The following is a 23,136-nucleotide window of genomic DNA, read 5'->3' as shown; positions in this document are numbered from 1 at the left end:
ATGACATGGTGTGTGGTCCTCCCACTACGACTCTGGAAACCATGCAGTTATTTGGCTACAGATGAAATAAGTTCTGAACTTCACAGGGTGGTGGAAGTGCACGGTAGGAGCTTTCGGGTCTTATTCTGGTGACATGATCGATGCTTGACTGCCGTTTGACAAACACAAATATTGTAACTCTTAATCATAATAATCTCATGTTTGTAGACTAACCTACCTGAACTGTATCGGCAAGCTGTTATCTAGGGCGCACGTGCTAAAACCAGAATAACCACATTTGCTATTTAATGCAACAGTTTGTGATAAAACTATCAGTAGAATTGAAAATGCGATGGAAACACATTGAACATTGGATTTTTATTCGGTACATAAACTTAAGCGAAAAAGTACATTGTGCACTACGTCATCACGCACTGATTTTTATCTGCAATAAGTCCGTTTGGTGGAAACGCACCACTGGCGGGTAAATTCACATTTTCTTTATGCGGATTTTTGAATATTCACATTAAAATCTTTCACCAATTTAATGGAAACCTAGCATATGACATCAATTTGTGTTGCCGTTTATTGAGCTTTCAAGACCCATGGCCAAGCATTCTGTCCTCAGATCTGATGTAGCCAACATCAAACAGTGAAAACCTAGGGGGGGGGCAAAGGCACAATAGCAAGAGTTACACACAGAAACATATCTGGACACACCTAAACCTGCTCTTCCAAGAACTGCCGTCAAACGATCAATGCAGAACTTCCACGTCAATTCAATAATCCAACCATTTCGGATTACATTAGATATATAATTTCTCTACTTTGAACAGTAATTACATATCCGTTCATAAGGCATTACGTTTAGAACAGCATTACCGATTAAGTTTAATGCAACTGATTAAGTGCAACTATGCCCTGTAATTCAGTACAATTTCAGTGCTATGTAATTGTTTTAGAAGATTGTGTCTTTTCTGACATTGGGATGAGGCATTTTCTTGTATACAGTCCACTTCAAAGCACATTCCTTTTTTTGTAAGATTAATTAAATATTAAATGAAGTGAAGATACAGGGCTGCCAAAACCAACTTAAAAACTTTCAAATTAACCACAGAAAAATTCAATCACCAAACCCATACTCCCGACAGAGGCAATTATCATTTGAGGTAAAGAGTTTCACATTTATAAAATAAAAAAAATCCCATAGCCACAGCAGATATTCCTGTCTCTCATACTTAATCTGTGTCATGAGTAGGGCCAGGAGTTTTGCTTGACCATGGGAAACTCTGGGCCCTAATCAAGAACTACAAATCCTACAGGCTTCCGAGTTCATTCAATGTGAAGACTAAGAGATTGGGTAAAAGAGTAGGACCACAACTGCCCAAACGGTTTCTTTTCATTCACAAAGTGTGTATTCATCACGTTCCCTTGATCAAAGCATTGTTAAATCAAAGTTGCCTGAAGGGATCTGAATGCTTCATGATTCCAAGGAAAATGTTTACCAACGTCAGTGCGCTCTACAAAAACAACAATTACAAGTCCGATGAGAAAGAAAGAAAATCATTGAACGAAAATAAGCATTTCAAAGTCACTTCTGAAGAATCACCTTCTCAATCTTAACCACCGACAACTGTGGTCAACCACACACACACACACACATTCATGCCTTAGCAGCAGGTCACAAACAATCTCATGCACATGTACTTATTTCTAAACCTTTCATAAATGAAAAGTTCTTCTCTTTTTTTAACATGTCTTTGTCTCTTTCCTTTTGGGACGATGTTATACAATTTATATCTACATTAGGCCACTTAAGAAATTAGTGACTTCAAATTAAAATGTGTGATTAGTAGAGGGAAATGTAGGATTCAGCGTGGGCATTTAGCAGAGCCAGCTGGGATATTTCATGTAATGTCAAAGATATCTTTATGGATGGAAAAATGGTATGTTGGCAAGAATTGTCAGCAAGGTCAATGTCATGAAAGGCACGATACAATGAATATACAACAATTGTTTTAGGTCTCACTTAAATAAATAATATTGGTTTTGGTTTGTTTCATAGTAAGCAACACATTGGGATATCAGGGACCTTCTAAAATTGCCAACAATCTCCACCCTTTGTTGAAGTCAACTCCAAAATAGTGGCAGTAGCTCTCCTTTTGTGGAGTTGAGTTTAAAAAAAAAAGTTTTTTTCTTTCAACACACTCCACAGAGAAATGTGCAGGCCATAAATAACCTCTTCTATAAAATAGTTTAATATAATTATATCTCAGTGCAACAAAAGCAATCAAATGAAACAAAACAAACATACTGTACCCCATTCCACCCCACAACATTCACACTGATAAAAGCCTTCAACTCGATCTCTCTCATTTAATTTACTAAACTTCCAAAAGAACCAACACACACACACAAACTGAAATTGGAAAGTGCACACATTTGAGGCCAACCCCTCAAATCCTTCTTACTATTTGACTTGGGATCCTGGGCCTGGCCTGCACCGCAACTGTTATTAAAATACATTACCTACTATACATCAAATACACAATCTTACACAACACTGTCTGCCACACCCCTAGGGACTAAGCATGTTAGGGAATGGAATGGATTTTTTAAAAGTGCTTTTCAAATAGGGCTTTGTTAAACGGACAAATTCCTAGGAAGCCTAATGGCATCTAAAGACGACGACTACTGATGTCTGACTGCAGCTTGCAAGCGCAACGAAGTGCACATTAACAACTGTTTGTTTGTTTTCTTGCATTATAAATTTTAGTTAAAATCTTGATTAAAGTGCAGTAGAGGAAAACAAAGTCAGATATAAATCACATTGTCTAGCTAGTAGCATCACTTTTTTGTGCGCCCGGTTTTTTACCCGGATAAGAGAGGAAAGGTAGACAGACCACACCAGAGAAAGGCACTTCTGAGGATAGAAAAGTGCATTTACTCTTCATCTTAGCATTTTCTGGCAAGAATTCATACATTTTGAAAAGTGTATTCAGAGTAGTGAGGATTCTCCCCCTTTTTTTTTTTAAGTGACGCAATTGAGCTAATCTAATGTGCCTATTTGAAGTTGAGGTTTATGTGATATCAGTATCAATGCTTGTGTACAAATCATTTACAAAAAGCAGTTTTTTTCTTTTACTACCCTTCCCCTTCTACCCCCTCTTGTGATGCAGTGCAGACCAAACCCAAGCAGGCCCTTCTCTCAGAGTAAAAACAGCCCTAAGTACAGAGGCCCATCCAGCCAGCCTCAGCCTGGCAGGTGCTCTCCGCGGACAATGTGGGAAGAGAACTCATAGCGGTCCTGGCTGCGATGGCCACAGATGTTGCACTCGAAGGGCTGGCGGAAGCCGTGGCAGCCCATGTGGATGGTGAACATAACGTGGTCCAGGAAGAGCACACGGCAGTGCTCACAGCGGAAAGAACGCACTGTGTGCCCCTCTCCGTCCACCACCCGAAACGCCTGCCTTGAGGTGGGGGAGCCTGGGGCCAGGGCAGGGGGTGGGGGGAAAGCAGGGTGGCCACCCTCCTCCCTGTCCCTCTCTCCATCCCTGTCTTTGGCATGGCTTGGGCTGTCCATGCCCCTGTGGTGCAGTAGGGGTGGAGGGGGAGGGTGGTGGTTGGAGTGGAGCTGGTGGAGGTTGTGGTGATTGTTGTTGTTGTGGAGCGGCAGGGCAGGCGCTACACTGCTAAACACTTCATCCGGCATGCTCTCTGTGTCCGTGGAGTCCTGGCAACCGTTGCAAGGTGACGGGCCGTGGCTGCGGCCAGGGGGCAGGTCCTCGTGGCCCTCTGCAGCCTCCCTGCCCCCCACACCTGTGGACCCTAGGCCAGCCCCGGCCCCAGTGCAGTCTAGCCTCGGCCCCAGCGTAGCCATGGGGGTGTGAGCCGAGCTGATGACCGGCCGGAGCTCCGACAGGCAGGAGGGGTGAGGGAGAGGCAAGCGTAGGGGTCGGAGGCCTTCAGATCCACCACCACTTCCAACTCCCTGTCCCCCCAGGTACCCTCCTCCCAGGCTAGTGTAGTGTGGCTGCTCCAGACCACCGTGGTGCGTAACCCCGTCCTTGTCGAAGGCGGTTCTGAGCTCGTAAGGCGTGTCGGCCAGACTGAGGCGCATGTGCTTCTGTCCTGCAGGGCAGATAGGCATGGAATCACACTGTACCACAACTCATAGGGAGGAACTAGTTGATGTGCAGGTCTTCATTTTTAAACTGACACCTGATCTCATGAATGATCTTGTACCCTTTTTGTGTTACCTGTGTGTGAGCGGTGTCTTTGCTCACCTCCCCATAAACAAATTCCAATTAACTGCTTACCTACAAATTTCTGTGGTGTGGATCTCTTGCGTTTGGTGATGCTGTGGGCTAGCCGATCGATGAACGCCATCTTGTCTGAGGAAGGTTGCAGCAGGTTGTCAGGCATGAACTCCAGGTCCCTCAGCTCCTCTTCTATAAAATATATAATCACACCATAGATAGAAGCAGTAACATGCAGTGTGTGTGTATGTGTTATTTCTCCACTACCTTGAGTCTGAGCGCTGGCTGGCTGCTGTGTCTCCAGGCTCTGCAAGTAGCTGTGGCAGCGTTCACGGTGCTCTTCCAGGGTGCTCTGCTGCTTGTAACTGCGGCCACAGTAACTACACTTATAGGGTTTCCCCACTGTGGGAGACGACACTGGGGACAAAGTCAACATACCTTGAATACATACAGAACTCTAGGTCTGTGTCTTTTGCTCAGGAACTGACATGCTCAACTCAGACCCTCTTTTCCTCACCCAAGTGTGTGTGTGTGTGTACAGTATGTATATCCCTCTCACCCGAGTGAGTGCGGAGGTGGCCTGTAAGAGCGTCCCGTCTGCGGCATGCGTAGCTGCAGAAGGGACATTTAAAAGGCTTCTCCCCCGAGTGCAGCTTAATGTGACGCAGCAGGTTCCCCTTCTGGGTGAAAGAGGCCCCACACTGATTACACTGGAATGGCCGCTCACCTGGAGGAGGCACATACCAGTTTACACACCCGACTCCGTACAAACCAGTTTGAAATCAGTTTCACTCCCAGTCACGTGCCCAAATTACAATGTCAACCTGGTTTCGGGCAGATCTGCGCAACAAACTAACCTCATCTTTTTGTATAAAGGACTAATCAATCAATCACTCAATCAATTGATCAGTCACCTGTGTGGCTGCGTTTGTGCACCATGAGGACGTTGGGCCCGATGCAGATCATCCCACAGATGTCACACTTGAGTTTTCCGTTGGGCAGCCGGATGGCACCTCCTGGTGACATGGGCTCTGGACTGGCCTGCTCCCTGTAGCCCCCTCCTCCGGCCTCTCCTCCCTGCTCAGAACCCCCCTCCTCCACCCTGTCCCCTCTCTCATCCTCTGGCCCCGTGCCGCGGCCCGGCTCCTCATCACTGTACAGCTCCACTTTGATGGAGTTGGCTGGAGAGAGACAGGGTTTAGACCAGGAGAGGGACATATGATGTGAGCAGAGACACGGATGTGCTGGCTAAAGTAAAATAAAAACATCTGAGCCATAAAACCAACTACCATACTCTCCCTTGGAATAATAAAGTTCAGTACTTGTAAGTCAAAGACAAAAGAATTGACAAATTGGAACTGACCACTAAGAGAGCGGCTGGGAGAAGTGTGCTGGCTGTTGGGGGTGCTCACTGTGGGGCCTCCAAGGGCCCCTGAAAACTCCCTCTCCATCGAAGAGTCTCCACTGCCTGCTGTCCATACACAAAATTATGTAGACCTACTGACAGTTCATTCAGCCATCTCGATAATGTCACAACCATAAGGTCAGTAAGTCAGCTAATAAACTCAGCAAAAAAAGAAACGTCCTCACTGTCAACTGCATTTATTTTCAGCAAACTTAACATGTGTAAATATTTGTATGAACATAAGATTCAACAACAGACAAACTGAACAAGTTCCACAGACATGTGACTAACAGAAATGGAATAATATGTCCCTCAACAAAGGGGGGGTGGGGGGGGTCAAAATCAAAATTAACAGTCGGTATCTGGTGTGGCCACCAGCTGCATTAAGTACTGCAGTGCATCCCCTCATGGACTGCACCAGATTTGCCAGTTCTTGCTGTGAGATGTTACCCCACTCTTCCACCAAGGCACCTGCAAGTTCCCAGACATTTCTGGGGGGAATGGCCCTAGCCCTCACCCTCTGATCCAACAGGTTCCAGACGTGCTCAATGGGATTGAGCTCTGGGCTCTTCGCTGGCCATGGCAGAACACTGACATTCCTGTCTTGCAGGAAGTCACGCACAGAACGAGCAGTATGGCTGGTGGCATTGTCATGCTGGAGGGTCATGTCAGGATGAGCCTGAAGGAAGGGTACCAGATGAGGGAGGAGGATGTCTTCCCTGTAACGCACAGCGTTGAGATTGCCTGCAATGACAACAAGCTCAGTCTGATGATGCTGTGACACACCGCCCCAGACCATGATGGACCCTCCACCTCGATCCCGCTCCAGAGTACAGGCCTCGGTGTAACGCTCATTCCCTCGACGATAAACGTGAATCCGACCATCACCCCTGGTGAGACAAAACCGCGACTCGTCAGAGAAGAGCACTTTTTGCCAGTCCTATCTGGTCCAGCAATGGTGAGTTTGTGCCCATAGGCGACGTTGTTGCCGGTGATGTCTGGTGAGGACCTGCCTTACAACAGGCCTACAAGCCCTCAGTCCAGTCTCTCTCAGCCTATTGCGGACAGTCTGAGCACTGATGGAGAGAATGTGTGTTCCTGGTGTAACTCGGGCAGTTGTTGTTGCCATCCTGTACCTGTTCCGCAGGTGTAATGTTCAGATGTACCAATCCTGTGCAGGTGTTGTTACACGTGGTCTGCCACTACGAGGACGATCAGCTGTCCGTCCTGTCTCCCTGTAGCGCTGTCTTAGGCGTCTCACAGTACGGACATTGCAATTTATTGCCCTGGCAACATCTGCAGTCCTCATGCCTGCTTGCAGCATGCCTAAGGTAATTTCACGCAGAGGAGCAGGGACCCTGGGCATCTTTCTTTTGGTGTTTTTCAGAGTCAGTAGAAAGGACACTGAAGAGGCCTACGTTTTCATAACTGTGACCTTAATTGCCTACGTCTGTAAGCTGTTAGTGTCTTAACGACCGTTCCACAGGTGCATGTTCATTAATTGTTTATGGTTCATTGAACAAGCATGGGAAACAGTGTTTAAACCCTTTACAATGAAGATCTGTGAAGTTATTTGGATTTTTACAAATTATCTTTGAAAGACAAGGTCCTGAAAAAGCGACATTTCTTTTTTTGCTGAGTTTACAAAGTACTGTCCATGCCCTGCCCTCCGTACACTTACCTGACATGTAGGGACGGCCATTGCAGTCGTCATCCATTCTAACACCAGTTAACTGAAGGAAAAACAAACAGGTAGAGGAGAGCCTCTTTAAAAATCTCAGTTCTTCACTCTGTAAACACAACGACACAGTTCCAGGAAATGCATAGTAGCTTAAAATTCATGAAGTGCAACTGACCCTCATTGAGCGAAGTCCAGCAATTTCAGTGGACGGGTATCAAATTGAGTTAGAAAACCCATGATGCATCTGCAACTATCATTCTGAAGACAAAGATGCCTAGTTTATGGCACAGTGGCTTATTTAAAAAAATATATTTTACATTTCCGCCTGAATTTTTTTACATTTTCACCCCAAATTCTCATTACCGAAATGCATCCAGATTAGGTCATTTTATTCAATTTTACTTGAGGTTTTTCTAACTTATTTGAATAAAACACAGTTTGTCCATAAATCATAAAAATGGTATACTAGAAGTTTACATTAAACAATATTTATTACATAAAAACAGTATGTGGACGTGTTTCTTATTACCGTATCACTTTTTAAAGTTGCTGTAAAAACTCCAATAATTTAAGTAAAGTTTTATTCACCCATGATGCATTGTCTAGAGGAGTAATCCTTAGATGAGCACAAGTTCATTTAATTTCTTAATTTATATGCCTTCAGAATGAGGATCTTATTCTCAAACAACGCCTTTACTACACCTGACCTTCTCATTACCGAAATGGCTAAAAAAGCTCAAATTGGGAGAAACGTAGCGTTCCATTAATTACCTAAATGGAGGCATGAATGAACTTTAGTGACGTGGTCAATTATTTGCTGACTTATAATGGCTGTCTCCGATTACTTGCAGGCTGAGCTAAGGGGCTCTCATTACCAAAACACAAATTTCTCATTACCGCATAATTTTTAGGTCTGTTTTGGTCATGAGACCCTTCATTTAGGTATTGATAATAAGCTAATTCTAATGTAGTCAATGAGTGTGCTAGTAACTTTAATTACTTACTAGGACCACTGCTTACACCTATTATATAGATTTTTTGTAAAACATTAGTTATTTGATTAAGTAGGAGTTGTCAAGAAATGTGTATAAACCACATTTAATTTACATAAAGCCACAATCTGGAATTTGTGTTTCAGCAAAGAGCAACCCCACCACTTAAAAAGGAGGAAATCCACCATTTTGATGTGTACCTGTTTTAGCACATACAGTGCCTTGCAAAAGTATTCATCCTATTTTGTTTTCTAACGCATTTTTCCTATTTTGTTGCATTACAACCTGTAATTTAAAGTTATTTTTATTTGGACTTCATGTAATGGACATACACAAAAGTCCAAATTGGTGAAGTGAAATGAAAAAAATTACTTGTTTAAAAAAAAAAAACAGTAAAGTGGTGCGTGCATATGTATTCACCCCTTTGCTATGAAGCCCCTGAATAAGATATGGTGCAACCAATTACCTTCAGAAGTCACATAATTAGTTAAATAAAGTACACCTGTGTGCAATCTAAGTGTCACATGATCTCATAGATATAAATTAAAACAAATTTTTCAAACACTCCACAAATTTCTTGTTAACAAAGTATAATTTTGGCAATTTGGTTAGGACATCTACTTTGTGCATGACACAAGTCATTTTGCCAACTATTGTTTACAGACTGATTATTTCACTTATAATTCACTGTATCACAATTCCAGTGGGTCAGAAGTTTACATACACTAATAGGCTGACCACACCACTCGCGTCGTGTATGCAAGCTTGCAAAATAAATGTAGCAATATATGTTATTCAATTATTGCACCCACACTGCTCGCGCGCGCCATCGAGCATTTGCGTTGCCAAGGGCTAAAATAGCAGTAATTCCTATTTCTGACGCAGATCGCGCTGCAAGTCCTGCCTCTCCCATCTCCTCATTGGTTTATAGAAGCAGGTACCATCTCATTGGTTATACCCACGTGGGTGATTGAAAGACGAACTGTTTTGCCGGTTGTCGTGGTAATACTATGAAAGTGTAGATAACAATCACCATATAAGTTCAAAGAAGAAAAAGCCTGGAAGGAGGAGAGATCACTAGAAACGATTCAGTTGACCGTTTTATGTGTGGATTAATTGTCGGAGTAGAGGACCTTGTGCATTTCAGGTAAAATAACAAATTAGCTAGCAACAGCAAGCTAACTAAATAGGACAAAGTAGCTAGCAAGTGCAAGCTAACTAGCTAAATTGCCATACATGTTGAATGCTTTTCAACCTGTCCCCAAATTAATGTCATTGGTTCAGAGTTTGTTTTGATATATTAACCTGCGTGTCGTGATCGCGTTTGGTGTAGGGGGACAAAATAAATGTATGCACGATAGAGCACGCGTGCAGCCGGTTTGGGTTCCATGTAAGTTGATTGTGCCTTTAAAAAGCTTGGAAAATTCCAGAAAATTATGTTATGGGTTTAAAAGCTTCTGATAGGCTAATTGCCATCATTTGAGTCAATTGGAGGTGTACCTGTTGATGTATGTCAAGGCCTACTTTCAAACTCAGTGCCTCTTTGCTTGACATCAGGGGAAAATCTAAAGAAATCAGCCAAGACCTCAGAAAATAAATTGTAGACCTCCACAAGTCTGGTTCATCCTTGGGAGCAATTTCCAAACACCTGAAGGTACCACGTTCATCTGTACAAACAATAGTACGCAAGTATAAACATGAGACCACGCAGCCGTCATACCGCTCAGGAAGGAGACGCGTTCTGTCTCCTAGAGATTAACGTACTTTGGTGCAAAAGTGCAAATCAATCCCAGAACAACAGCAAAGGACCTTGTGAAGATGCTGGAGGAAACAGGTACAAAAGTATCTATATCCACAGTAAAACAAGTCCTAAATCGACACATCCTGAAAGGCCACTCAGCAAGGAAAGAGACACTGCTCCAAAACCTCCATAAAAAAAGCCAGACTACGGTTTGCAACTGCACATGGGGACAAAGATCGTACTTTTTGTAGAAATGTCCTCTGGTCTGATGAAATCTTTTGGCCATAATGACCATCGTTTCGTTTGGAGGAAAAAGGGGAAGGCTTGCACGCCGAAGAACACCATCCCAACTGTGAAGCATGGGGGTGGCAGCATCATGTTGTGGGGGTGCTTTACTGCAGGAGGGACTGGTGCACTTCACAAAATAGATGGCATCATGAGGAAGGATAATTATGTGGATATATTGAAGCAACATCAAGACATCAGTCAGGAAGTTAAAGCTTGGTCACAAATGGGTCTTCCAAATGGACAATGACCCCAAGCATGCTTTCAAAGTTGTGGAAAATGGCTTAAGGACAACAAAGTGAAGGTATTGGAGTGGCCATCACAAAGCCCTGACCTCAGTCCTATAGAAAATGTGTGGGTAGAACTGAAAAGGTGTGTGCAAGCAAGGAGGCCTACAAACCTGACTCAGTTACACCAGTTCTGTCAGGAGGAATGGGCCAAAATTCACCCAACTTATTGTGGGAAGCTTGTGGAAGGCTACCCAAAATGTTTGACCCAAGTTCAACAATTTAAAAGGCAATGCTACCAAATACTAATTGAGTGTATGTAAACTTCTGGTCCACTGGGAGTGTGATGAAAGAAATAAAAGCTGAAATAAATCACTCTCTACTATTATTCTGACATTTCACATTCTTAAAATAAAGTGGTGATCCTAACTGACCTAAGACAGGGAATTTTTACTGGGATTAAATGTCAGGAATTGTGAAAAACTGAGTTTAAATGTATTTGGCTAAGGTGTATGTAAACTTCCGAATTCAACTGTATACACACACACACACACACACACACACACACACACACACACACACACGTTCTGAAAGGCCCCAGAGTCTGCAACACCACAAAGCAAGGGGCACCACCAAGCAAGCGGCACCATGAAGACCAAGGAGCTCTCTAAACAGGTCAGGGACAAAGTTGTGGAGAAGTACAGATCAGGGTTGGGTTCTAAAATAAATATCTAATTATGAACATCCCACGGAGCACCATTAAATCCATTATTCAAAAATGGAAAGAATACGGCACCACAACAAACCTGCCAAGAGAGGGCCGCCCACCAAAACTCACAGACCAGGCAAGGAGGGCAAAGTGACCAAAAATAACCCTGAAGGAGCTGCAAAGCTCCACAGCAGAGATTGGAGTATCTGTCCATAGGACCACTTTAAGCTGTACACTCCACAGAGCTGGACTTTATGGAAGAGTGGCCAGAAAAAAGCCATTGCTTAAAGAAAAGAAAAATCAAATGCGTTTGGTGTTCGCCAAAAGGCATGTGGGAGACTCCCCAAACATATTGAAGAAGGTACTCTGGTCAGATGAGACTAAAATTGAGCTTTTTGGCCATCAAGGAAAACGCTATGTCTGGTGCAAACCCAACATCCCTCATCACTCCGAGAACACCATCCCCACAGTGAAGCATGGTAGTGGCAGCATCATGCTGCGGGGATGTTTTTCCATCAGCAGGGACTGAGAAACTGGTCAGAATTGAAGGAATGATGGATGGCGCTAAATACAGGGAAATTCTTGAGGGAAACCTGTTTCAGTCTTCCAGATTTGAGACTGGGACGGAGGTTCACCTTCCAGCGGGACAATGACCCTAAGCATACTGCTAAAGCAACACTTGAGTGGTTTAAGAGGAAACATTTAAATGTCTTGGAATGGCCTAGTCAAAGCCCAGACCTCAATCCAATTGAGAATCTGTGTGACTTAAAGATTGCTGTACACCACCGGAACCCATCCAACTTGAAGGAGCTGGGGCAGTTTTGCCTTGAAGAATGGGGAAAAAAATCCCAGTGGCTAGATGTGGCAAGTTTATAGAGACATACCCCAAGAGACTTGCAGCTGTAATTGCTGCTAAAGGTGACTCTACAAAGTATCGACTTTGGGGGGTGAATAGTTATGCACGCTCAAGTTCTGTTTTTTTATCTTATTTCCTGTTTGTTTCATAAGGAAAAATATTTAGCATCTTCAAAGTAGTAGGCATTGTGTAAATCAAATGATACAACCTGGAATTAAAATAGATTTTTTGGGGGGGTTGTAAGGCAAAAAAAATAGGAAAAATGCCAAGGGGGGTGAATATTTTCGCAAGCCACCGTACCTATACTGTTGTTTGATATCCCAAAACAGTATACTTAGATACTTTATAGGCATATCATGTTATGCCATTTGCCCACAGGATCCCATCTATAATACCTTAGAACCACACATATCCACATCCTAATACAGCAATATTAACTGTGAAGACCTGGGAGAATTTACTTTTTCAAAAGAAGAAGTTACTTTATGCTTAAGTCTACTTTTGAAAATACTGTACTTGCCCGTAATTACAGTACTTATATTTATGCTAAAATAAGGGGTATTTTAGTCAGTTGCATTAAGATCAGTGATTTTAGTATTATGCAACTCGTTTGATATTATCAAATGACAGTTTGATGATGTTTTGGGTTAATGAATCTCTAATAGAGCCCAGAACAGTTTTTCAATGGCAAACTATCAATACAGAAACATACTTATAATTACTGTAATGCACCAATTTTGGGGAAATAATAGGAAAAATAAAACGTATACTTTAATAATGTTGGCTTAATCTGACAGTCTGATATAAAAATAACATGAATACACAAGTAATGAAGAAAAAAATAAACATTTAGAAAAGGTTGTTGTGGTAATGAGAAATTACAAAATAAATAGTAATTTAATTTTAAATATACTTGTTTTTCAGTGTTGCTTAATTAAGGCCTTTGCATTAGGTGAGCAATGTAAAGAAATATTAGAAATTGATTTTCTTAATAGTTTTTTTTTAACTGTTGCAGTAAAGTAATGAGCATTTTTGCATTGGTAGTTCTGGAGATTGTGATAAAATGCATAATATCTGATCAATAAACATAATTATGAAAAATAAATACAGATCCTAATATTAGTATTCCAAGAGGATTTTTTGTCAAGTGGCAGTTTCGTGAGAATCACCAATGAAATGGAGTGAGAGGCAATGGCCTTTTGTTTAACACTTGAACACTTCGCTATCAAGTCCTTCAAGACCATGGACTAAGCCTATACTGTCTGTGGCTTAAGGATAGTTGGTTGTTGAAATACCACGGTAACAGAATGCTAACTAGCTAGCCATCTGACTAAAGTCAAAGATATAGCTAGCTAGCTAACACTTTCATAGGTGCTAACCAAAGAATATCTGTGTTAATGTAGTACAGGTTACAACCCCCACCAAAAGTGTGAGCATATAACTAGCTAGCTACATTAGCTCTAGGGCAATTCCATGATAACAGAATGATGCTGAGACTCAGATTTGACACTTTTCAGATGCAAAGTTTGGTAACAGAATGAGTTGTTTTAATCCCCCAAAACAAACAACTGACCATCTTCTTGGGGGTTGTAACCTGCACTAACGTTACGTTAGCGCAGATAATCTTTGGTTAGCACAAATGAAAGTGTTAGCTAGCTACAGTAGTTATCATGATCATTGACGTTAGTCGGATGGCTAGCTACTTAGTTAGCTAGCTTGTTTGCACATGCTAGCTAACTGAGCTCAGCAAGTCAGCCACTAGCTAGCTAGCTATGCTAAAGTTACCAGTATTTTTGGCTAACTAACCCTTCTTCTATCTTTGAGATAGCTGTCTGACCAGCCTGGCAACTGACAAGCTAACTATTAGCCAATTGCTTTTAAGTAGCGTTAGCTACCCAAGGCAGACAGTGACAGTTGGATAACATCAACAAAATAGTAAGGAACATAAAATATTACTACTAACGATGCTTTTCTAAATCATATCGGTTGCAAACATTGTAGATGCAAGTGTTTAATCTCAATGCCACGTCTTGGTTAGCATGTCTGGCTGCTAGTTACATGAATAATGCCTGTTTCTTAAGCGGTTGCTATGGTACCCACCGCCCAGTAAAATGCGCTAGGCTAGACAGCTAACGTTAATCAGTTGGCTAGCATCTCTGGTTGATGGCATCGTCAGCTACCAACTTTACATTAAAAGCACTTCAACAAACTCCAACCTCTATAAAAACAGCATCTACACAAACATTTTTGCAAATCTTTCTTACCTGTCACGATAGGCCTCGATTCTGGGATTTTATGTTTCTGCTGCTCTGCTTGTTTTCTCTTGCGACGAGAGCATCTCCCGGCACTCGGGTCGTCACTAGTTACCACAGCTACAAAGTCATAAACCCCGCCTATTTCCACAATTTATCTTATTAAAATGTGATTTTAAACCTAACCTTAACCATACTGCAAACATTATGCCTAACCTTAAATTAAGACCAAAAAGCACATTTTTGTTTTCATGAATTCTTACATATAGACATTTTGACTTTGTGGCTCTGCTATCTAGTGGAACCCGGCACTCCGCAGCATTTACATCGCGTTCTAAACAATTTCCGGTCCGTCAAATACCGGGATAAAGACCCGCTTCCAACTCCCATGGATTCTCATCAATAGAATGTCGAGTGTGTCGAGCTTGAATTCTCAGCTACCTTCATCTCTCTGAAATTACCCACTTGTTGCACATTAGGCAACATGTTATGTCACATACATTGTCCACCTTTTTCATTTAGATGAAAAAGTTTATAGCCAGGAAAAACTTTCTTTCTTTCTTGCACTAATTAGTTCCACCCTCTTGCCAATTTCCTTTTCACCAGTATTTTTTTTTCACAAAACTTTCTGTAGGGATAGGCTTGTCCTGTACTCATCCAAGAGAGAATTTTATATAGGCTACAGCCCACTAGCAGTATAATTTCTGTGTGGAGGATTGATGAAAATTCAGTGGTTGGGAAGAAGTGTAGTAACAATTGTTTTATTTAGGCAAGTCAGTTAAGAACACATTCTTCTTTACAATGACGGCCTACACCAGCCAAACTCAAACAACCCTGGGCCAATTGTGTGCTGCCCTATGAGACTCTCAATCACAGCCAGTTGTGATACAGCCTGGAATCGAACCAACAGGGTCTGTAGTGACCCTTATAGCACTGAGATGTAGTGCCTTAGACCACTGTGCCACACGGGAGCCAGGAGCATTGATTGAATGATACAATCTCAATCATAAGACTGCAAAAGACAATAGGGAACAATCACAGGAAATGTTTAAAACTGCAGATTGACATTAATTAACCATTTGTACTGACCTGGGTGAAACACCAGCAAACACATCATTATTTGTATTCCCAAAACTAGAAACTTGGCAGTGTTATGTAGCAATGTTACAGACACAGTATAGAAAACTGCCAGAGGGTGGCACTGCTGCTGTACAGTGTGTGTGTTTGTGTGTGTGTCCTTCACAAGAGAAAGAGTGATTGCAAGGCACATCCAGGTAAGCCCATGTAGAGCCTGTGAAATATCATGATATGTATGGGTTAGGCTACGTGTGCTGTGAGATCTCAGGATGACAGTGATCTATCCCCAGAACAGTACCTGTCAGTAAAAGAGTAACTATAGGACACAGCAGAGAGAGCACGCCCCCATACACATCTACGGGGCTGCAGTGGAGAGGGTAAAATATTTCAAGTTCCTCACTGAGGACCTGAAATGGTCCCTCCACACTAACACTATGGTGAAGAAGGCGCAAGAGCACCTCTTCAACCTCAGGAAGCTGAAGAAATTCAGCTCGGCCCCCAAGACCCTCACAAACTTCTACAGATGCACCATCGAGATACTTCTGACGGGCTGTATCACCGCCTGGCACGGCAACTGCACCACCCGCAAACACAGGGCTCTCCAGGGGCACACTGCCTGCCCTCCATGACATCTACAGCACCCGGTGTCATAGAAGGCCAAGAAGAACATGAAGGACAGCCACCCAATTCAGATCCCTCATGATAAAGTACTACTGAATTACTATACAAAACCTAGGAATTGTAGGAATTGTGTAGTAAATGTATAATGTATGCACTACTCAAGCGCACTACTCAAGTAGAGTTTTGTAGTGTTCAGTAGGAAAACAGTAGTGCTCCCAGTAGTAATCAGGTAGAGATTCTACTACTTGATGTTGGTAGTAAATAAGTAGCCAAAACACTACAGGCAAACTGCACCGACTTTTCAGTAGTGAGCAGTAGAGTTTTGCAGCTTGTGGCTGCACATCCTGTGCTCGTGACCGCAGAAGAAGAGTTGAAGAAAAGTTGGTTGTTGTTAGCTAGCTGGTGTTTGACAATCCCAAATATAATCATCTTCCATCCTTCCATCCTGTCTTTTATACCCCTTAGGCTGACACCATCTGTAGGTTTAATTTTCCTTTATGTTTTATGAGTACTTACATGTCATTGTTTAGCTGTTTATATAACTTTTTACTACATCAAAAAAATTGCTAGCCAAAACGGTCTTAGCCATTGTCATAGAGATGTATTGTGTTTAGCCTAGCAGCTTGCTAGCCCTATTGAAATATAACATTAGCTATGTAGCCTCTGTTTTCATCATGCTAGCTAATAAGTATGTGTTTATATGCAAATGTATAGTATTTTCATATTAGTATACTTCCCCATTCTACTTACATTTTTTTAACCTGTTGCCAAGGAGGCCCTCAACAGGGGCCTCCTTGGTAAGATTGAGTTTTGTAGTGTTCAGTAGGAAAACAGTAGTGCTTCCAGTAGTAATCAGGTAGAGATTCTACTACTTGATCTCTCTCTCCACAGATGATGCAATCTCTATTGCACTCCACACTGCCCTTTCCCACCTGAACAAAAGGAACACTTATGTGAGAATGCTATTCATTGACTACAGCTCAGCGTTCAACACCATAGTACCCTCAAAGCTCATCACTAAGCTAAGGATCCTGGGACTAAACACCTCCCTCTGCAACTGGATCCTGGACTTCCTGACGGGCCGCCCCCAGGTGGTGAGGGTAGGTAGCAACACATCTGCCACGCTGATCCTCAACACTGGAGCTCCCCAGGGGTGCGTGTTCAGTCCCCTCCTGTACTCCCTGTTCACCCACAACTGTATGGCCAAGCACGACTCCAACACCATCATTAAGTTTGCAGACGACACAACAGTGGTAGGCCTGATCACCGACAACGACGAGACAGCCTATAGGGAGTAGGTCAGAGACCTGGCTGGGTGGTACCAGAATAACAACCTATCCCTCAATGTAACCAAGACTAAGGAGATGATTGTGGAATACAGGAAAAGGAACACAGAGCACACCCCCATTCTCATCGACGGGGCTGTAGTGGAGCAGGTTGAGAGCTTCAAGTTCCTTGGTGTCCACATCAACAACAAACTAGAATGGTCCAAACACACCAAGACAGTCGTGAAGAGGGCATGACAAAGCCTATTCCCCCTCAGGAAACTAACAAGATTTGGCAGGGGCCTGAGATCCTCAAAAGGTTCTACAGCTGCAACATCGAAAGCATCCTGACTGGTTGCATCACTGCCTGGTACGGCAATTGCTCGGCCTCTGACCGCAAGGCACTACAGAGGGTAGTGCGTACGGCCCAGTACATCACTGGGGCTAAGCTGCCTGCCATCCAGGACCTCTACACCAGGCGGTGTCAGAGGAAGGCCCAAAAAATTGTCAAAGACCCCAGCCACCCCAGTCATAGACTGTTCTCTCTACTACTGCATGGCAAGCGGTACCGGAGTACCAAGTCTAGGACAAAAAGGCTTCTCAATAGTTTTTACCCCCAAGCCATAAGACTCCTGAACACCTAATCAAATGGCTACCCGGACTATTTGCATTGTGAAATAAATCATTGTCACTACTATTATGCTGACATTTCACATTCTTAAAATAAAGTGGTGATCCTAACTGACCTAAGACAGGGAATTTTTACTAGAATTAAATGTCAGGAATTGTGAAAAACTGAGTTTAAATGTATTTGGCTAAGGTGTATGTAAACTTCTGTCTTCAACTGTATATATACATATAACTCAGCAAAAAAAGAAACGTCCTCTCACTGTCAACAGCGTTTATTTTCAGCAAACTTAACATGTATAAATATTTGTATGAACATAACAAGATTCAACAACTGAGACATAAACTGAACAAGTTCCACAGACATGTGTAACGGATTGGCAGTCGTGGTGAAGGAATGAGGCACAGGAAACAGCGAGCACAGGGTAGTGGCGTATTTAATGTAGACTCACTACTGAAACAAAATATTCCCAAACACAGGGGAGAAAGTACACACGGCGTAGACTAGCGCCGACACGAACATGAAACGTTAACATTGAAATAATCCCGCACAACACGGAAGCGGACCAGCTCACATAAATAGCCCCGCTAATTAACCACACTCAAACCAGGTGCACAAAACCAAAAAAAAGGGAAAACCAAAAAGGGGAATCAGTGGCAGCTAATAGGCCGGTGACGACGACCGCCGAGCGCCACCCGAGCAGGAGGGGGCGCCACCGTCGGTGGGAATCGTGACAACATGTGACTAACAGAAATGGAATAATGTGTCCCTGAACAAATGGGGGGTCAAAATCAAAAGTAACAGTCAGTATCTGGTATGGCCACCAGCTGCATTACATTTACATTTACATTTACGTCATTTAGCAGACGCTCTTATTCAGAGCGACTTACAAATTGGTGCATTCACCTTATGATATCCAGTGGAACAACCACTTTACAATAGTACATCTATATCTTTTTTGGGGGGGGGGGGTTAGAAGGATTATTATTATTATTCCCAGGTATTCCTTAAAGAGGTGGGGTTTCAGGTGTCTCCGAAAGGTGGTGATTGACTCCGCTGTCCTGGCATCGTGAGGGAGCTTGTTCCACCATTGGGGTGCCAGAGCAGCGAACAGTTTTGACTGGGCTGAGCGGGAACTGTGCTTCCGTAGAGGTAGGGATGCGAGCAGGCCAGACGTAGATGAACGCAGTGCCCTTCTTTGGGTGTAGGTACTGATCAGAGCCTGAAGGTACGGAGGTGCCGTTCCCCTCACAGCTCCGTAGGCAAGCACCATGGTCTTGTAGCAGATGCGAGCTTCAACTGGAAGCCAGTGGAGTGTGCGGAGAAGCGGGGTGACGTGAGAGAACTTGGGAAGGTTGAACACCAGACAGGCTGCGGCGTTCTGGATGAGTTGTAGGGGTTTGATGGCACAGGCAGGGAGCCCCGCCAACAGCAAGTTGCAGTAATCCAGACGGGAGATGACAAGTGCCTGGATTAGGACCTGCGCCGCTTCCTGTGTGAGGCAGGGTCGTACTCTGCAAATGTTGTAGAGCATGAACCTACAGGATCGGGTCACCGCCTTGATGTTAGCGGAGAATGACAGGGTGTTGTCCAGGGTCACGCCAAGGCTCTTAGCACTCTGGGAGGAGGACACAATGGAGTTGTCAACCGTGATGGCGAGATCATGGAACGGGCAGTCCTTCCCCGGGAGGAAGAGCAGCTCCGTCTTGCCGAGGTTCAGCTTGAGGTGGTGATCCGTCATCCACACTGATATGTCTGCCAGACATGCAGAGATGCGATTCGCCACCTGGTTATCAGAAGGGGGAAAGGAGAAGATTAATTGTGTGTCGTCTGCGTAGCAATGATAGGAGAGACCATGTGAGGATATGACAGAGCCAAGTGACTTGGTGTATAGCGAGAATAGGAGAGGGCCTAGAACTGAGCCCTGGGGGACACCAGTGGTGGGAGCACGTGGTGCGGAGACAGATTCTCGCCATGCCACCTGGTAGGAGCGACCTGTCAGGTAGGACGCAATCCAAGAGTGAGCCGCGCCGGAGATGCCCAACTCGGAGAGGGGGGAGAGGAGGATCTGATGGTTCACAGTATCAAAGGCAGCAGATAGGTCTAGAAGGATGAGAGCAGAGGAGAGAGAGTTAGCTTCAGCAGTGCGGAGAGCCTCCGTGACACAGAGAAGAGTAGTCTCAGTTGAATGACCAGTCTTGAAACCTGACTGATTTGGATCAAGAAGGTCATTCTGAGAGAGATAGCAAGAGAGCTGGCCAAGGACGGCACGCTCAAGAGTTTTGGAGAGGAAAGAAAGAAGGGATACTGGTCTGTAGTTGTTGACATCGGAGGGATCGAGTGTAGGTTTTTTGAGATGGCAACTCTCGCTCTCTTGAAGACGGAAGGGACGTAGCCAGCGGTCAAGGATGAGTTGATGAGCGAGGTGAGGTAAGGGAGAAGGTCTCCGGAAATGGTCTGGAGAAGAGAGGAGGGGATAGGGTCAAGTGGGCAGGTTGTTGGGCGGCCGGCCGTCACAAGTCGCAAGATTTCATCTGGAGAGAGAGGGGAGAAAGAGGTCAAAGCATAGGGTAGGGCAATGTGAGCAGGACCAGCGGTGTCGTTTGACTTAACAAACGAGGATTGGATGTCGTCAACTTTCTTTTCAAAATGGTTGACAAAGTCGTCCGCAGAGAGGGAGGGGGGGAGGGGGAGGAGGATTCAGGAGGGAGGAGAAGGTGGCAAATAGCTTCCTAGGGTTAGAGGCAGATGCTTGGAATTTAGAGTGGTAGAAAGTGGCTTTAGCAGCAGAAACAGAGGAAGAAAATGTGGAGAGGAGGGAGTGAAACAATTTCCTGGTCCGCAGGGAGGCTAGTTTTCCTCCATTTCTGCTCGGCTGCCCGGAGCCCTGTTCTGTGAGCTCGCAATGAGTCGTCAAGCCACGGAGCAGGAGGGGAGGACCGAGCCGGCCGGGAGGATAGGGGACATAGAGAGTCAAAGGATGCAGAAAGGGAGGAGAGGAGGGTTGAGGAGACAGAATCAGGGGATTGGTTGGAGAAGGATGGGCAGAGGGAAGAGATGATAGGATGGAAGAGGAGAGAGTAGCAGGATAGAGAGAGCGAGTAGGGGCAGAGTGAGTAGTGTTGGAGGAGAGCGAGGTAGTGGTCGGAGACTTGGAGGGGAGTTGCAGTGAGATTGGTAGAAGAACAGCATGAGGAGCAGTGCATCTCCTCCTCATGGACTGCACCAGATTGCCAGTTCTTGCTGTGAGATGTTACCCCACTCTTCCACCAAGGCACCTGCAAGTTCCCAGACATTTCTGGGGGGAATGGGTCTAGCCCTCACCCTCCAATCCAACAGGTCCCAGACATGCTCAATGGGATTGAGATCCGGGCTCTTCGCTGGCCATGGCAGAACACTGACATTCCTGTCTTGCAGGAAATCATGCACAGAACGAGCAGTATGGCTGATGGCATTGTCATGCTGGAAGGTCATGTCAGGATGAGCCTGAAGGAAGGGTACCACATGAGGGAGGAGGATGTCTTCCCTGTAACGCACAGTGTTGAGATTGGCTGCAATGACAACAAGCTCAGTTCGATGATGCTGTGACACACCGCCCCAGACCATGACGGACCCTCCACCTCCAAATCGATCCCGCTCCAGAATACATGCCTTGGTGTAACACTCATTCCTTTGACGATAAACGTGAATCCGACCATCACCCCTGGTGAGACAAAACCGCGACTCGTCAGAGAAGAGCACTTTTTGCCAGTCCTGTCTGGTCCAGCAACGGTGGGTTTGTGCCCATAGGCGACGTTGTTGCCGGTGTTGTCTGGTGAGGACCTGCCTTACAACTGGCCTACAAACCCTCAGTCCAGCCTCTCTCAGCCTATTGCGGACAGTCTGAGCACTGATGGAGGGATTGTGTGTTCCTGGTATAACTCGGGCAGTTGTTGTTGCCATCCTGTACCTGTTCCGCAGGTGTGATGTTCGGATGTACCGATCCTGTGCAGGTGTTGTTACACGTGGTCTGCCACTACGAGGACGATCAGCTGTCCGTCCTGTCTCCCTGTAGCGCTGTCTTAGGCATCTCACATTACGGACATTGCAATTTATTGCCCTGGCCACATCTGCAGTCCTCATGCCTCCTTGCAGCATGCCTAAGGCACGTTCACGCAGATGAGCAGGGACCCTGGGCATCTTTCTTTTGGTGTTTTTTAGAGTCAGTAGAAAGGCCTCTTTACTGTCCTAAGTTTTCATAACTGTGACCTTAATTGCCTACATCTGTAAGCTGTTAGTGTCTTAACGACCGTTCCACAGGTGCATGTTCATTAATTGTTTATGGTTCATTGAACAAGCATGGGAAACAGTGTTTTACCCCTTTACAATGAAGATCTGTGAAGTTATTTGGATTTTTACGAATTATCTTTGAAAGACAGGGTCATGAAAAAGGGACGTTTCTTTTTTTGCTGAGTTTATCTGGTAAGATATTAGGAAAATTATTGGGTTGCTCATCATGTGAATGTTGCTTGAATAGTCTTCATCAAAGAAACAATATCAAACAAAAAATGAAATGTCAATCATAAGCTACACCCCAAACTGATTCTGTACCAGCCAATATATACCCACATTAAAAAATACTTCAGTATACTATGTTATAAACAGTGACGATTTTAGCATGTCAATTTTGGTGGGGTAAATTCTTTTTTTTAGATGCATGCTTGCAAAGCTACTACACAACACAACACTAAACAATACATGAATTGCCCTATAATGGGGACAAACGGTGCCCACAAACTGTTGGGGCATACATAAAGCTGTCCCAACAGCAGAGCTTTCTTTTCAGCACGATGGAGTGAATCTTTACCACTGCTACACCTGGCTATCAGCAGAGCCTTGTCTGGCAGCGAAACAGCTAATTCAGCCTCATTTAGTGCCTTTTACAAAAACATAGCTGACAAGGCTGACTTGCTTAAACAAATGTGGTTTCTACTGACAATTGCGATGTACAAACAATGGCATAAGGGGACTACGAGCGGATAAGAGGCAATCCGCAATTTCAATTAAGACATTAATGAGCGAGCTTGGACAGACGTAGTAAAATGTAATGTAAAATGTACAGCAACAGAATTCAGAACACGGGCCGTTCTTACAGTTTTCTCTCTGTACACCAAGTCAGA

At 44.2% G+C, this 23,136-nt stretch overlaps 1 protein-coding gene across 3 annotated transcripts; it reads right to left on the bottom strand.

Annotated features, from left to right (window-relative positions):
- Positions 1-551: 551 nt before the first annotated feature.
- Positions 552-14,516, bottom strand: LOC115207839 (zinc finger protein Eos). 3 transcript variants are annotated; one of them, XM_029775340.1, is made up of 8 exons: positions 14,399-14,516; positions 7,325-7,376; positions 5,602-5,709; positions 5,153-5,419; positions 4,798-4,965; positions 4,506-4,655; positions 4,299-4,430; positions 552-4,110 (listed from the first exon to the last, which is right to left on the bottom strand). In XM_029775340.1, the coding sequence occupies exons 2-8, from the start codon at positions 7,359-7,361 to the stop codon at positions 3,233-3,235; spliced, it is 1,740 nt and encodes a 579-aa protein (XP_029631200.1). In that variant the 5' UTR covers positions 7,362-7,376; positions 14,399-14,516; the 3' UTR covers positions 552-3,232. The 3 variants fall into 3 exon arrangements, with proteins under 3 accessions (XP_029631200.1, XP_029631201.1, XP_029631202.1); XM_029775341.1 differs by having other exon boundaries at positions 5,602-5,706; XM_029775342.1 differs by lacking the exons at positions 7,325-7,376; positions 14,399-14,516 and having other exon boundaries at positions 5,153-5,486; positions 5,602-5,687.
- Positions 14,517-23,136: the final 8,620 nt, after the last annotated feature.

This window comes from Salmo trutta, chromosome 14 (genome assembly GCF_901001165.1).
Source record: "Salmo trutta chromosome 14, fSalTru1.1, whole genome shotgun sequence".
Lineage (NCBI taxonomy): Eukaryota > Metazoa > Chordata > Actinopteri > Salmoniformes > Salmonidae > Salmo > Salmo trutta.
The sequence above is the reverse complement of the archived record's forward strand: the minus strand, read 5'-3'. Positions and strand labels throughout refer to the sequence as shown.